Source organism: Apteryx rowi, unplaced genomic scaffold, assembly GCF_003343035.1.
Source record: "Apteryx rowi isolate R43461 unplaced genomic scaffold, aptRow1 scaffold_45, whole genome shotgun sequence".
NCBI classification, from domain to species: domain Eukaryota; kingdom Metazoa; phylum Chordata; class Aves; order Apterygiformes; family Apterygidae; genus Apteryx; species Apteryx rowi.
In genome coordinates, this window is record NW_020450705.1 from 2,717,410 (window position 1) to 2,729,817 (window position 12,408).

Genomic DNA, 12,408 nt, shown 5'->3' on the forward strand with positions numbered 1-12,408 from the left:
CATCCTTTTCCATGGATTTTTTTCTAGGCTCTCTTAAGAGCACCATAAATGTGCAGAGGAGAAGTGGGACTGATATCCGCAGCCTGCTCTGCAGATGAGCAGGATCCTGCTCCCCACCTTCAGGGGTGAAAGAAGAAGGTGCAAACGGGCAACTCTGGGCAGAGCTGGGTCTCTGAGGACGACACACCACTAATTTTTGGGTCGACTTTGCTGCGGGGCCCGGGGCCTGGCTGCGCATCCCCGCGCGAGGGCCGAGTCCCACCGCACCGCTTCCTCCGGGGGCTCCGCTGCTCCCCGTCTCCTGCACTGCCTCTGCCCTGTCCGGGCTCTCCGCAGCCCCTCGGGACGGGGGTTTTCCCGCAGGAGCGGTCCCTGCTCCGGGCAGGATGAGCAAACCTGGGGTGCCCCGGGCTGCTGCTGGAGAGGGGGATGCAGAGGCGCAAGGGTGGGAGCAGGGGGGATGATTCCCAGCCTTCAGCCCCTTCCCAGAAATCGGCCCCGGCGCAACGCCCCGGCCGAGCCCGGGGGCTGCAGGGCGCCGCGGGAGGGAGAGCAGCCGCAGAGCCGCGAAACCCGGCGCCTGGAGCCAACCAGCGCGGGGAGCTCCCGGGCTATAAAACCCGGCCCCGGCCAGGCAGCCCGGGCGCAGCAGCCGAGAGCCCTCTTCCCGCAGGGACGCGGACGTGCGGACGCCGCTTACCCGACTTTCCTGCCGCTCTTCGAACGAAAAGGCCAAAGAGCTGCAGCTTCTTCTGTTGCTTTTGCTGCGCTAGAAGGAAGGAGCAAAGAGGAGTCTCTTCTCCCCTCCGGCTTACCAGCACCAGGGAGAAAGGGGAACTGCAAGATGAGCAGCCCGGGGGAAAAAGCGGATTTGGGGCTGTCTAGTGCAGAGGAGAGAAAGGACATCAAGGGACGCTTGCACCCACCGGCTTAAAAGGAAGATTCGGACCGAGCAGCCCAGCAAAAGGGGCAGCTGCAGCTGCTCAGCTCGGGGTTCGTGTGAGCAGCGCAGGGGACGGAGGGTGACAAGCTGCTCYGGGGGCAGGAGCCGCTCCAGGAGGCATGTCCAGCCCCCGGGACCAGGGCAGAGCTGGCGCGGCCGTGCTGGCGGGACGCTGCCCCGGAGCAGCTCAGCCCCTGGGGTGCAGGAAGGGTTTAACAGGCCGTCGGAGATAGGAGCTTGAGCCGTCACCCACCGCCTCGGTGCTCCTCCAAACGCTTCCGCCGAGCTTCCCGCCGGGATGGAGCCGGGCTGGGGCAGGAACGGCTCCCACCACGGCCGCCCCGTGCACAGCCAAGGGCTGCTGAGCCCCCCGACCCGGGCGGGGGACCCCAACCTGACCCTCTTCCGCACGCGCGACGAGGAGCTGGCCAAGGCCGAGGTCGGGGTGCTGGCCACCATCCTGGCGGTGGCCACCGTGGGCAACCTGGGGGTGCTGCTGGCCATGTACCGCCTGAGGAAGAAGATGAGCCGGATGCACCTCTTCATCCTGCACCTGGGGCTGACCGACCTGGGCGTCGCGCTCTTCCAGGTGCTGCCGCAGATGATCTGGGAGGTGACGTACCGCTTCGCGGGGCCYGACCCTCTCTGCCGGGCGGTCAAGTACCTGCAGGTGCTGAGCATGTTCGCCTCCACCTACATGCTCATCGCGATGACGCTGGACCGCTACGTGGCCGTGTGCCACCCGCTGCGCACGCTGCAGCAGCCCAGCCGCCAGGCCTACGCCATGATCGGGGCCACGTGGCTCCTCAGCTGCCTGCTCAGCCTGCCGCAGCTCTTCATCTTCTCCCTGCGCGAGGTGCGCCGGGGCTCGGGGGTGCTGGACTGCTGGGCGGACTTCAGGTACCCCTGGGGCGCCCGAGCCTACGTCACCTGGACCGCGCTGTGCATCTTCGTCCTGCCCGTCAGCATCCTCGCCGTCTGCTACGGCCTCATCTGCTACGAGATCTGCAAGAACCTCAAGGGCAAGACCCAGAGCGGCGGTGCCCCCGGCGCGGGGGGTCCCGCCGCCCCGGCCACCCCGGCCGCCCCYGCCAAGAGGGGCGGGCGACGCGCCGGCGGGCAGCCCTCGCGGGTCAGCAGCGTCCGCACCATCTCCCGCGCCAAGATCCGCACGGTGAAGATGACCTTGGTCATCGTGGTGGCCTACGTGGCCTGCTGGGCGCCGTTTTTCAGCGTGCAGCTGTGGTCGGTGTGGGACGAGGACGCCCCTGACGACGGTGAGTAGCGAGGGGGAGGCCGGGGTGCCGGCGCCGGCAGGAGCGCGGAGCCTCCCCGCGCACCGGAGCAGCTCCCTGCTCCATGAGGGAGACGTTAGGATGGTGACCCCCAGCGCAAGCTGAGGGTGCCTTAATTCTGCACGAGCCACGTTCCTCTGCCGGCACGGCTGGTGGAGCAGGGTATTTTTAATGACTAAGAGCACTGGAAGCTGGCTGGCTCTGATTTTCTAGTTAAAAAAAAAATCACAGGGAAGGCTATGGATTTCCCCCCGGCAATATTTATAGAAAAGAGTTTGCAGAGCCCAATCGGTGCGTTCACTAGAAAATCCACCAAAAAGCGCTGGCTGCTGACCGGCAGCCGCAGGGACGCATGAAGATGCTGTGAGCATCCCTGCCACGTGCGTCTGCTCCGTYGCGTGGGATTTTGCTTCGGGAGCTGCTTTGCTGTTTGGCACGTGGTGAAGGGGAGGGTTTTAATCGCAGCAGCTCCTCGAGGTGCCGCGCCGGGTGCCCGYGAGGCGCTCGCCGAGACGGCTCAGGGGCTTTTCTGATCCGTGCGGGTCGACCGGCGCGCTGGAAATCGCGGCGGCTCCCCACTGACRTTTAAGCTCTCGCTCTTTTGCCTCCCCAGAGTCCTCCAACGCGGCCTTCACCATCACCATGCTGCTGGCCAGCCTCAGCAGCTGCTGCAACCCCTGGATCTACATGTGCTTCAGCGGGCACCCGCTGCAGGACCTGGCGCGCGCCCTGCGCCGCTGGGGCGGCCTCGGCGCCGGGCTCCGGCGGCCGGCCTCCACCGGCAGCCTCTGCAGCAGGAAAACCACCCTGCTGAGCCATGGCCACCACCCCGCCACCGTCGTCCCCGCCGCCGCCGTCCCCCTGCACCGGCGGGGCAACACCGGGGAGCCGCGCGCGCCCGACGAGGATGCGGTGACCGAGTCGGGCACGCTCTAGGCTGCGGCCGGTGCCCCCCGCGCCTCCCTCCGCCCCGGGGGACCGGCGAGCGGCGGCGGCGGCGACGCCACCACCGGCAGCGTTGCGCTCTGCAGGTAGCTCCGTGCTCAACCCGGGCAGCGTCGCTGTGCTGCTGGGTTTTTTGCGCGCTCCGCTGCTGGGCACGCTGCGCCTCGCCACGCACCGCGTTGCGTCACGCTCCCTGCCTTTTTGGAGGCACCGGAGCGTCGGGGATTTAACGGCTGCCAGCGGCAGGGCTGGAAAAGCCGCTGGGAGCATTGCGGGAGGCGGCGTGGCTGCACCTGCCCGAAAGCCGCCTGCAAGCACGAGGCTCCTCTCCCCTCCCAGGGCCGTGCTGGCGGCGCAGCCAAAGCGAACGCGGCTTTTCCGCCCCTTCCCCGGGACCCGCTGGCATCGCCCCTCCGCGCCGGGCAGCATCGCCCTCCGCCAAGACGCGGGTTTATAGCCTGGTCCGCCGGCATCCGCCCCCGCTCCGAACCGCGGTGCCCAGATGCCCCGGGAGCTGCTTGGAGGAGCCCTGGCCGAGCTCCAGCTCCTGCCTCCCTCGGCGCCCCGGCGGCTTCCGCCTCCGCGCGGGTCCCCGGGCGCCGAGCCGGGCCGCTACGTGCTGCTCACCGGCTGCTGCGTCGCCTTAACGAGCTGCTTGCAATTTGCTGCCGCTTTTATCTTCTTTAGCCCAGATCGCAGAGCGCCGAAAGCGCCCCGGGCCAGGCTGCGGCTGCGGCTGCGGCGGGGAGGACAGGCAGCCCCCCGGCCCCGCTCCCGGCCCTGCTCCTGGCCCCAGCCCTTTTCCCTGCGGATGTGTCTGCCGGCGGCCGGCTGGCTGGGGAGGGGAGCGCGAGCGGTGCCGGGGCGCTGCGGGATGCACACGCGCCGCCCGAGCGGGTACCCGGCGCCCCTCCAGCAAGGGTTGTTCTGCCCTCCTAGGCTGAACCTGGAAAAAACAGGACGTTTTAAGAGCAAAATATTTTGAACTCTGGAAGTATCTTCACTCTATCCCAAAGCATTTGATCCATTCTTCCAGAAACTCCTGCTATCACCCGGTCCCTGGTTTTGATCTCCTCTCTAATTCCCGAGCCCCGTTTCTCCGGGGCTTTAGCAACGTTTCCCAGATTTAGCAACGTTTCCCCGCGGGCTTGGAGGGGACCCGACGAACACGACCCAGTGCAAAACTCACCCGCGGAGGAAGCGGCACCTCCGAGAAGGTAAYGGCCCCGAGAGCGTATTCGCTTCGCGTTTCCAAGCTCAGCTCTGCAAACTCGAGAGCTCAAAGCTCAGTTTTGTCAAGAGAAGACTGCAACGCCGCGCTCGGAGCCCGCGGGGACTCCAAGAAATAATTAAGGAAAAGGTGAAACACACAGTCAGAGCAGGCGGGTTGGCGGCGGTGCGTAGCTGAGCCCGGGCCAGGAGGTGTTACGGGACTACAAAAATCAGTTCTCAGCGGGGAGCTAATCAGAGCCGGGACCATTACGTTATTGCGAGAGAACTAAGGAAGGGAAACGCAAACCCCCCTTTCCCCCAGCTGCGTCCGGATGCGCCCAGCGCCTCTCGCTAACCCCTCTGCCCGTGCAGAACGGCACCGTCCTGCCCTCGTCCCCGCTGCCGCCGCCGCCGCTGCCGGGCGGCTCAGCGTGGGGGCTGCAAACCGCGGGGTTTCTCCCTCCTCTCCCGCAGCGTCGGGGACAAGCCGGGGCCGCCTGCGCTCAGGCAGGTTAGTTTTTATCAGCGAGCTGCGAGCCAGGCCGGCGCCGCGGTGCATCTCCGGCCGGCGGGACGGGGCCGACTCTCGCACCCACGGCCGGGTGCAGGGAGCGAGCGGGATGGGCTGGAGCAGTGAGCAGCAGCCGCGGCTCGGCCCTGGCCCTGGCGCCTGCTCCTGGGCGCGAGAGACTTCGGGCATCGAAGGAAGGGGCGGAGAGGAGGCAGGGCAACCGGTGCTGGTCCAAGAGGAAGGGCAAAGCCGGTAGAGAAGCTGTATTTGAAAGGGTTTTTATGGCAGCTGTCAGCAAAGTAAATAAAAAAAATAAAGAAAACAGTTCAAAGGAGATGCCAACCCGGTTCGGATATTTTGAACCGCGGGTCCCGTGCTCGGGGTCTTCAGGAGCGGCGGCACRTTCCCATAGGATCCCAAGCAGCTTGGATGAGGCAGGTTAGGGGATTGTCAGGAATAAGAGCTGGCAAAAGTCGTTCATTGAGAAGACAAGCAGAAAACCCCCCGTTCGGCCGGCGACGGAGGGTCCCCGCCGGGGCGGCCGCGGTCAGCCTAGCCCTAAGCGCGCGGCCTCCAGCGCTCACAGCTTCACCTCCGTGTACTCRATGGACTTGGCCGCGACGGGGCTGGAGCAAGTCCAGAAATCGGCTTTCTTCTTTTTCGGGTCCACGTTGACGTAGTCCGTCCCTGTCTTCATGTTCTCATAGTCCGCGGCGGCGGCCGGCCCRTGTCCCTTCCCCGCGAAGCACAGCGAGGTGTAGTTGAGCCTTTCCTCCGGGCCYGGGAGCTGGCGTGCCGGGGACGAAGCCGGGATCAGCAACGCCGGGGCGAAGCCRGGCAGCRCGCRACCCACCYRCCRGCCACCCCGGRYGCATCCCACCRGACACCCCGGGCACATCCCACCRGMCACCCCRGGCRCATCCTGCCGGACACCCCGGATGCATCCCACCGGACACCCCGGGCGCACCACGCCAGACACCCAGCCGTGCACCCTGCAGCCRGCAGCCTTCAAGCCGGTCACGGTGCTGTTGGTCATTTTAATAAGACTTTAATAAGATTTAAGATTAATTAATATTTAATAATATTCTAAGAGGACGCCCCAGCGGCGGCCGTGGCGCTCCCTTACCTGCTGGTCCGACAGGCTGCTGCCCGAATCGTCGGAGGTCTCCGAAGAGGTGTCGCTGCCCTCTTAAAAACAGGGAATATCACCATCTCCGTTTTCAAAACGAAAAATAATTGGGGGGGAAAGAAGGGGGGGGGGAAAAGGCCGCGTTTCCCCCCATTCCTGTGTCTGGGAATGGCCCCGCGGTTCGGCCCGGGACCCCCCTTACCGGCGTAGGCTGCCCGCGGCACCGCTTCCTCCGCTGGCGCTGGCACCGGCACTGGCATCAGGGGCCGCTCGGGCTTCACCGCCGTCCCGCCGCCGCCAGCCTCGCCGCTGCCGCGGAGATGCTCTGCAAGGGACACGCGCGACAGCGCCCGCGCAAAATAATAAAAAAAAACATTTTCCTCACTAGTCCCATTCTGGGCGCTTTATTTCTCGGTTGCCCCAGGGCTGCTCTGGCCCTGGAGCTTTTCCCAGGCAGTTTTACACAGCAGCTGCATGAAAATTATGGCTTATTAGAGCGTGCAAGTATCCACCAGTCACGCTGCAGGAAGGATGCAGCGTGCGCCCAGGTCTCCCGCAACGGAGAGCTCGGGGTGAATCCCCGCGTCTCCCCTCTTCCCGTGCAAAAGCCGGCTCGACCCACAGGGCCGAACCGAGCTGGTTTCAATACCAACGCGGCCAACGTTTTTACGTGAAAAATTCCCCTGATGCAAAATGTGGTTTCACCCGAACTAACATTTTGCAACAGGAAGCGCCAATTCTGACGATAATTTTCCACTTTACTAACAACAACAACAACAAAATAAAAAATGAGTTGCGGGGAGCAAAACGGCATTTGGGGCRCTGTAGCCGCCGGCACCGCGACGCACGCGGCTGCCCAAACGTGGCATTTCCACCCGCTGCGGCGGSTGCTGCCCCGGGGCACCGGCTGCCCCCGCTGTCACCAGTCACTGCTGGGACCCATTTCGCTCCCAAACCGCTCACGCGCTCGGGCCGGGGGGCGCGCGGCAGCGGCGGCGGGGCGAGAACCAGCCCCAGAGCAAGGACTCGGTGACCTGAAGCAGCCGTTCCAGGGAAGGAGGAGGAAGACAGCACCGGCGAGGCAGCTAATTACCTATTTTCCTGCTGAGCATGATGTAGAGGGCCGCTAAGAAGAGAGCGTGCACCATCAAGGTYGCGGCGGAGATGGCAACGAGCACCCACCTGCCCGGGAGAAAAACGCTTTGTCTAAGTGGCGGAAATAACTGGATTRTTCCAAATCTTTCAAGTGCTGCTTGGCTGGCACTGCTTGGAAGTGTGCTTTGGGGCAAGGCCTCTTGCTAGGGTGTGGGGGGCTGGTTTGGGTTTTAAGGTGATGCGTCCAAAACATCTGGGGCTTCTTCTCCAAGAACGGCTAGTGGTTCTTGCACCCGTTTTTGGGTGTCCGTCTGGAGGGCGGCTTTCGCCAGCCTGGTTTCCAGCGGGGGATGCGCAGTCTGTTTTGGAAAACAGAGGTTGCACATGTGGCTTCCCCAGCGCGTTTGGCCAAAATCACGAGCCCTGCCCAAGCCTGGAGCCTACCAAAGCAAAGCAAAGCAAAGATGACAAAATTGCCCAGTTCGCAGTGAAAATCCGGCATGGTTTGACCCACGGGGGCTGCAGCCGCCCCGCGAGGGCCGGTGCCCGACGTGGTGCAGCACGAGCGGCCGCGGCGCCCGGCCCCCRGTTTGCAAAACGCCGGGGAAAGGGGTCCCGTGCCAGGGGTCCTCCTTCGGGTCTAGGGCAGCGGCGACGCGGAGCCACGCTCGTCCCGGGCGCCCCACACTCACCACGGGGCGCAGTCCATCCTGCCGGCGCCTCGGGGCCGCGGGTGCCGCGCTCGGCGAGCCGCGGAGCGTTCCTGGGGGGAGACACGCGCCTGAGCCCCGGCACCCTGCCCGCCCCCGGCACCCCGCGCGCGGCCCGGCATGAACGCATTAAAAATATATGGTAACTATAATAACAGACTCCCCCGAACAAAGTAACCCGAAGCAGGCAGAGAGTTTGGAGCGGGGCTCCCGCGTTAGTCGCGGTCCGGACGTGCCAGAGCTCGGGGCGATCCGGGGCCACGCGGGACCCCGGGAATCGGCTGCGTTTGCTCGGGAGYGCTCGCGGGGCATTAAGCGACCGCCGGACGGGCCTCGGCTCATCCCAACACTTCGAATGGGATTTTTCCGAGTGACTAAGCAAGCTGGTTTCCCAAATCCCATCGAAAATTAAGGAGTTGGGAAGATTTAACTGCATTTGAACCCCCTCATATTTAGTTTGAACAACATACTTAAATCCTGTTGAAGCTAATGGGCCTTAAGGCACATAATGAAAAAATACATGTGCGTGAACAGGAACCTTTGGCTTGGAGCTTTTGGCCGTAATAGTCAAGAGGAGGCAACTTTACAATAACGGACGGCAACCAGGTTGCATTCATTTTGTGAGCTTTAACTTGCAAAAAAGCACTTTAAATTGTAGATCAATGCCTATGCGCTCTTACCGTTCATAAATGGCTGCCATAGGGGGTTATCTTTAACCAGAGCTTTGATATCCTGATTAAAGGAACCTTAACAGTATGTTTGATAGATAGATAGGTAAGATAGATAATAAGAGCAARGACATTATCCATCCTATGGATCAGATTATATATTCTCCTCTACGACAGATTGCCAAGAGCATTTCATCAAAAGCTTTTCAGATAGTCTCCTGCGAAATTCCACTTACCCAGACAGCTTGGCAACTGCCAAGCTAAATGTCCATTCCTTGCTGGAGTTTTTCCCCTCCCTTATTGCACTGAYATGTCCCCAAATATCCTTCTCAACTGGCTGCCATTCTCAACTGGCCCATTTCCTACCGGGGGGCGGGAGGTGCTGCCGCAGCAGATAGCTATCGGGCCGCGAGCTGTTCAAAAGGAAATTGCAAAATAAGACCCGTATCCAAACAGCAGTAGCAGGCAGCTTCTCGGCTTAGGGGGGTTAGAGCGAGATCGAAGAGATGATTATACACGTGTGTGTATTGAAATATCTCTTTTGAAGATATCTGCTAGCACATGCACTTTGGGGTTTAGTAGGTAACTTGCCGCGAGCCCCCTCTCCCCCCCCTCCTGGGGCATTAACCCCCTCTGAAGCAATTCTCCTGGTCGGACCAAGGCTCYGGAGAGCTCGGTCTTGCCTCAATGTCGGATAGCAAAGCCAAGAAGCGCAGGCCCAGGGCAAAAGTAAGYGAAATCACGGGAACGGCGCTAATCCCGCCCGGGTCAGGCGTCCCCGCGCTGGTTCAACGCAGACCCCCGAGCCGCGCAGGCGACGGACCCCCATCCCCGTCGAAAGCCCCTTTACCTGGGAGGCCGCGGCTCGGCGCCCCTTCTTCCCGCGGGACTTCCCGGCGGCTGCCTCCGGCCGCGCGGCGCCGAGCGGAGACGAGTCCCCGCCGCCCCGTGACGCACCCGGCGCTTCCGCCGCCTCGCTCAGACGCAGCGGGGTGTCTCGCTCCCGCGCCGCCGCCGCCGCCTCCGATTTGGAGGTCCGACGCGGCTGCGGCGCTGGATGCTTTAGCACGCGAAAGTCTGGGGGGTTTTTTCTTGCAAACTCGGGCGTCCTCGCGGTTTAGCTGCCAACCGGCTCGGCACCAGCGTCCCCTCGTCTGCCCCTTCCTCCCGGACGGATCCCAGTCACCAGCAAGGCCCAAGAGCGTGGTGAGGAGCACGTGCCGCTCAATGGCCAAACTGGTTAAAAAACAGACAAATCGGGTAAAAAAAATCAGCCAAATCAGGGGGAAAAAAGCCCAGCCAAATAGGGTAAAAAAAAAAACAAACCCCAGCCAAATAGGGTAAAAGCTGCGGTGCTTCAGGGGCCGGAAACGCGTGGGGAGGAAGAGCGCGACTGGACGGAGCAAGTGGCACACGGCCCCGGCGGGACGCGGCGGCTCCCGAATCCCYGCCGCCGTGCGAGCCGGAGGGCCGGGCTGCCTCGGACACCCTCCGGCGCTGCCCAAAGCCGCCCGCGGCGAGGGAGGACCCAGCCGCGGCGGAAACCCCGGCTGGCGACACCGGCCGCCTCCACGGGGCCCCGGCGCCCTGAACGGGCCCCCCCAGCCCGTCCTCTGGCCACGTCACGTAGCAAGCGCTCCCAGAAACGGCTGAAAACGCCGCCGGAAAATCTAACTTTGAGACGTCCGGCAGCTTGCAAGCAAGCGGAATGCGCCGGCGTCCTGCTTTTTTTGTCCCAAAACATCAGCTCGGAGCAGAATAGCTGATTTTGCACGGATGCAGGAGAGGATTCGTTTTAAGTCAAAAACGTGCACTCTGAGTTCAGCTTTTCAATCTGCTTTTCCGGGCCGGAAGCACCCGCACCACAGCCTGCCGGGACGGCTGCTCCCGCGTCCTCGTGCCGCGGCACGAGCGGCTCCCGGCCGGCTCGGCTCGCTGGCGCGCGGAGCCGGAGCTGCTGCAAGCGTACCTGCTCAGCACGATCCCGCGGGCGGCCGTCCCGTCCCATCCCGCGCCGGCACCGGCGCCAGCCCCAGCGGAGCCATCAGCCCGGGGCTGCTCCGAAGGAAGGCTGCCGTCCCGCCAGCGCCGTTCCCGGGTGTCTTGGGCACGGTGTCCGGCCAGCRAGAGCCAGCAAAGCTGGAGGGAGGCGGCGGGATCGCATCCCTCCCCGAGCGGGAAGCGCCGCTCCCAAAACCTCCGCCGCCAGGATCGTGGCCCTGCGGGCGCCGGGAGCCGGGATCTGCCTGCCCGAGCCCCGCTGCCGGCCCCGGGTCCCAGCCCGGCAGGTGCCTCAATAAATAYATCGGGGAATAAATAAATAAATAAATTTCAAAGCACCAGAAAGCCTGGCCACGTGCGTCTGCTTTTACCGGAGACACAAGTGCCGGTTGTTTTTAACCTCTTTTTTAAGCGCCTATCTGCCATCGCAGAGCTCCYGTCTTTGAAACGCTCGGTGCCACGTTAGCAGATTAACAGATAAACGATAGGTTTGATTGATAAGCAGAGAAAAAAAAGGATTTTTTTTTTTCTGTAAATGCTACTCGGGTGCGATTTGAATCAGTCCTGGCTAATAGTGGAAGTGGCTAAACCARAAGAAATGCAAAAAAAGAAGAGAGAGGAGATATTTTTAGCCTGAACACAGCATTCTGAAAACGAGCAAGGCACCAAACCGCAAGGCGACGACGTGCACGTGTTTTCCACCTACAGCGCACGGCCTGTTCCCAGCACGTCCGCAGACAAGCACATAAAGCTGCGCGGCCTGAAATCCGCTTCGTGACGGACCCCGCTGCAAGCGGCACAGGGCCGCGCGCAGCCCCTGCGTCGCTTATGAGGCCGGGGATGCTGCAGCAGTCGCGTTGCATTAAATTGCCGCTCAACGCAAGCGCCTTTTCATGCCGTTTTATTACTGCCCTGGACTCGGAGGCCCCTTTTWATAAATAATTCTGGGCGCTTTGCTCCGTCGCTCCCTTCGACCGCGGGAGACGCCGCCGCCGTCCCGATCCCGGCGGGAAAACCCGCGAGGCCGGCGGGGCGTCTCGCGCGTCGAGGAACGGCGGGAAGCGCGCTGGCCTTTTGCCCGTTYTCTGAGCAAACGCGGCCGAGCAGAGCACGCCGCCCCGCGCCGAGCGCAAACCCCCCCAAAGGCAGAACAAAAGTGTTTCACCTGAAATACCACTTTTGATTTAACTTTTAGAGGTTGGGCTTTAAAAGGATTTTCTGAAGAACTAAATAAAAATAGAAAGGCATATGCTTAACTTCACAAATTTCTAAACGAAAGGTTGGACCTCTCTAATTTTTGTGTTTTAAAGCTGAACCTATCGGCACACGCTTGCAAATTATTATGATCCAAGTGGGGATTTCTCCAGTAAACGAATGATTCCAGCGGAGGCGTCCAGCCTTCTGCTACGGTGACTCGCGCTCGCATTTATCACCGCGGCTCRGTCACCCCTCAGGCTGCATTTCGCAACGGGATTTTCGGCTTTCGAGCCGTGTYGCTACCGGCTGCATCCTGCCACCTCGCCTCGGCCGCGGCCGCTTTGCAGCCGCCCCGGCCCCAGCTGCCGCCTCCGCGGGAGGAACCTCTCAAAAGCGCCTTTCGCGAGCGCGCTGCTGGAGGGGAGCGCGGCACGCTCAATCGTATCGCGCGGATTGATAAGGTTATCGCGCCAAGCCGGTACGGGAGCTGCCGGGCGCGGAACGAGGGGCCGCCGAAGCGGTGGGGCCGATTGGATTTGCTCTGCCCTCGGCACCGGCCGCCGGCGCCCGTCCCGCCCGGTACGCGGCCGGTGATTCATTCCGCATGAAAAAGCCCCGTGTTGACACGGCGCGCGGCGTTATCGCGGGCCGGGGCGGGGACGGACCTGCCGCTATAAGAGCCGCGGCGCCGCGCGGCCGCCG

General features: G+C 62.8%; 2 protein-coding genes across 3 annotated transcripts; one reads left to right on the forward strand and one right to left on the reverse strand.

The window, feature by feature from the left end:
* The first annotated feature begins 1,241 nt into the window (after window positions 1-1,241).
* On the forward strand, window positions 1,242-3,174 carry AVPR1B (arginine vasopressin receptor 1B). The gene is made up of 2 exons (XM_026077257.1): window positions 1,242-2,220; window positions 2,852-3,174. Exons 1-2 carry the CDS (start codon window positions 1,242-1,244, stop codon window positions 3,172-3,174), a joined length of 1,302 nt encoding a protein of 433 aa, XP_025933042.1.
* A 1,994-nt stretch (window positions 3,175-5,168) lies between these two features.
* RHEX (regulator of hemoglobinization and erythroid cell expansion) lies at window positions 5,169-10,780 on the reverse strand. Of its 2 annotated transcripts, XM_026077189.1 has the most exons (8): window positions 10,478-10,779; window positions 9,359-9,744; window positions 8,745-8,921; window positions 7,823-7,893; window positions 7,129-7,217; window positions 6,238-6,360; window positions 6,033-6,094; window positions 5,169-5,693 (listed from the first exon to the last, which is right to left on the reverse strand). In XM_026077189.1, the coding sequence occupies exons 4-8, from the start codon at window positions 7,837-7,839 to the stop codon at window positions 5,487-5,489; spliced, it is 498 nt and encodes a 165-aa protein (XP_025932974.1). In that variant the 5' UTR covers window positions 7,840-7,893; window positions 8,745-8,921; window positions 9,359-9,744; window positions 10,478-10,779; the 3' UTR covers window positions 5,169-5,486. The 2 variants fall into 2 exon arrangements, with proteins under 2 accessions (XP_025932974.1, XP_025932975.1); XM_026077190.1 differs by lacking the exon at window positions 7,823-7,893 and having other exon boundaries at window positions 10,478-10,780.
* Between the last annotated feature and the right edge of the window lie 1,628 nt (window positions 10,781-12,408).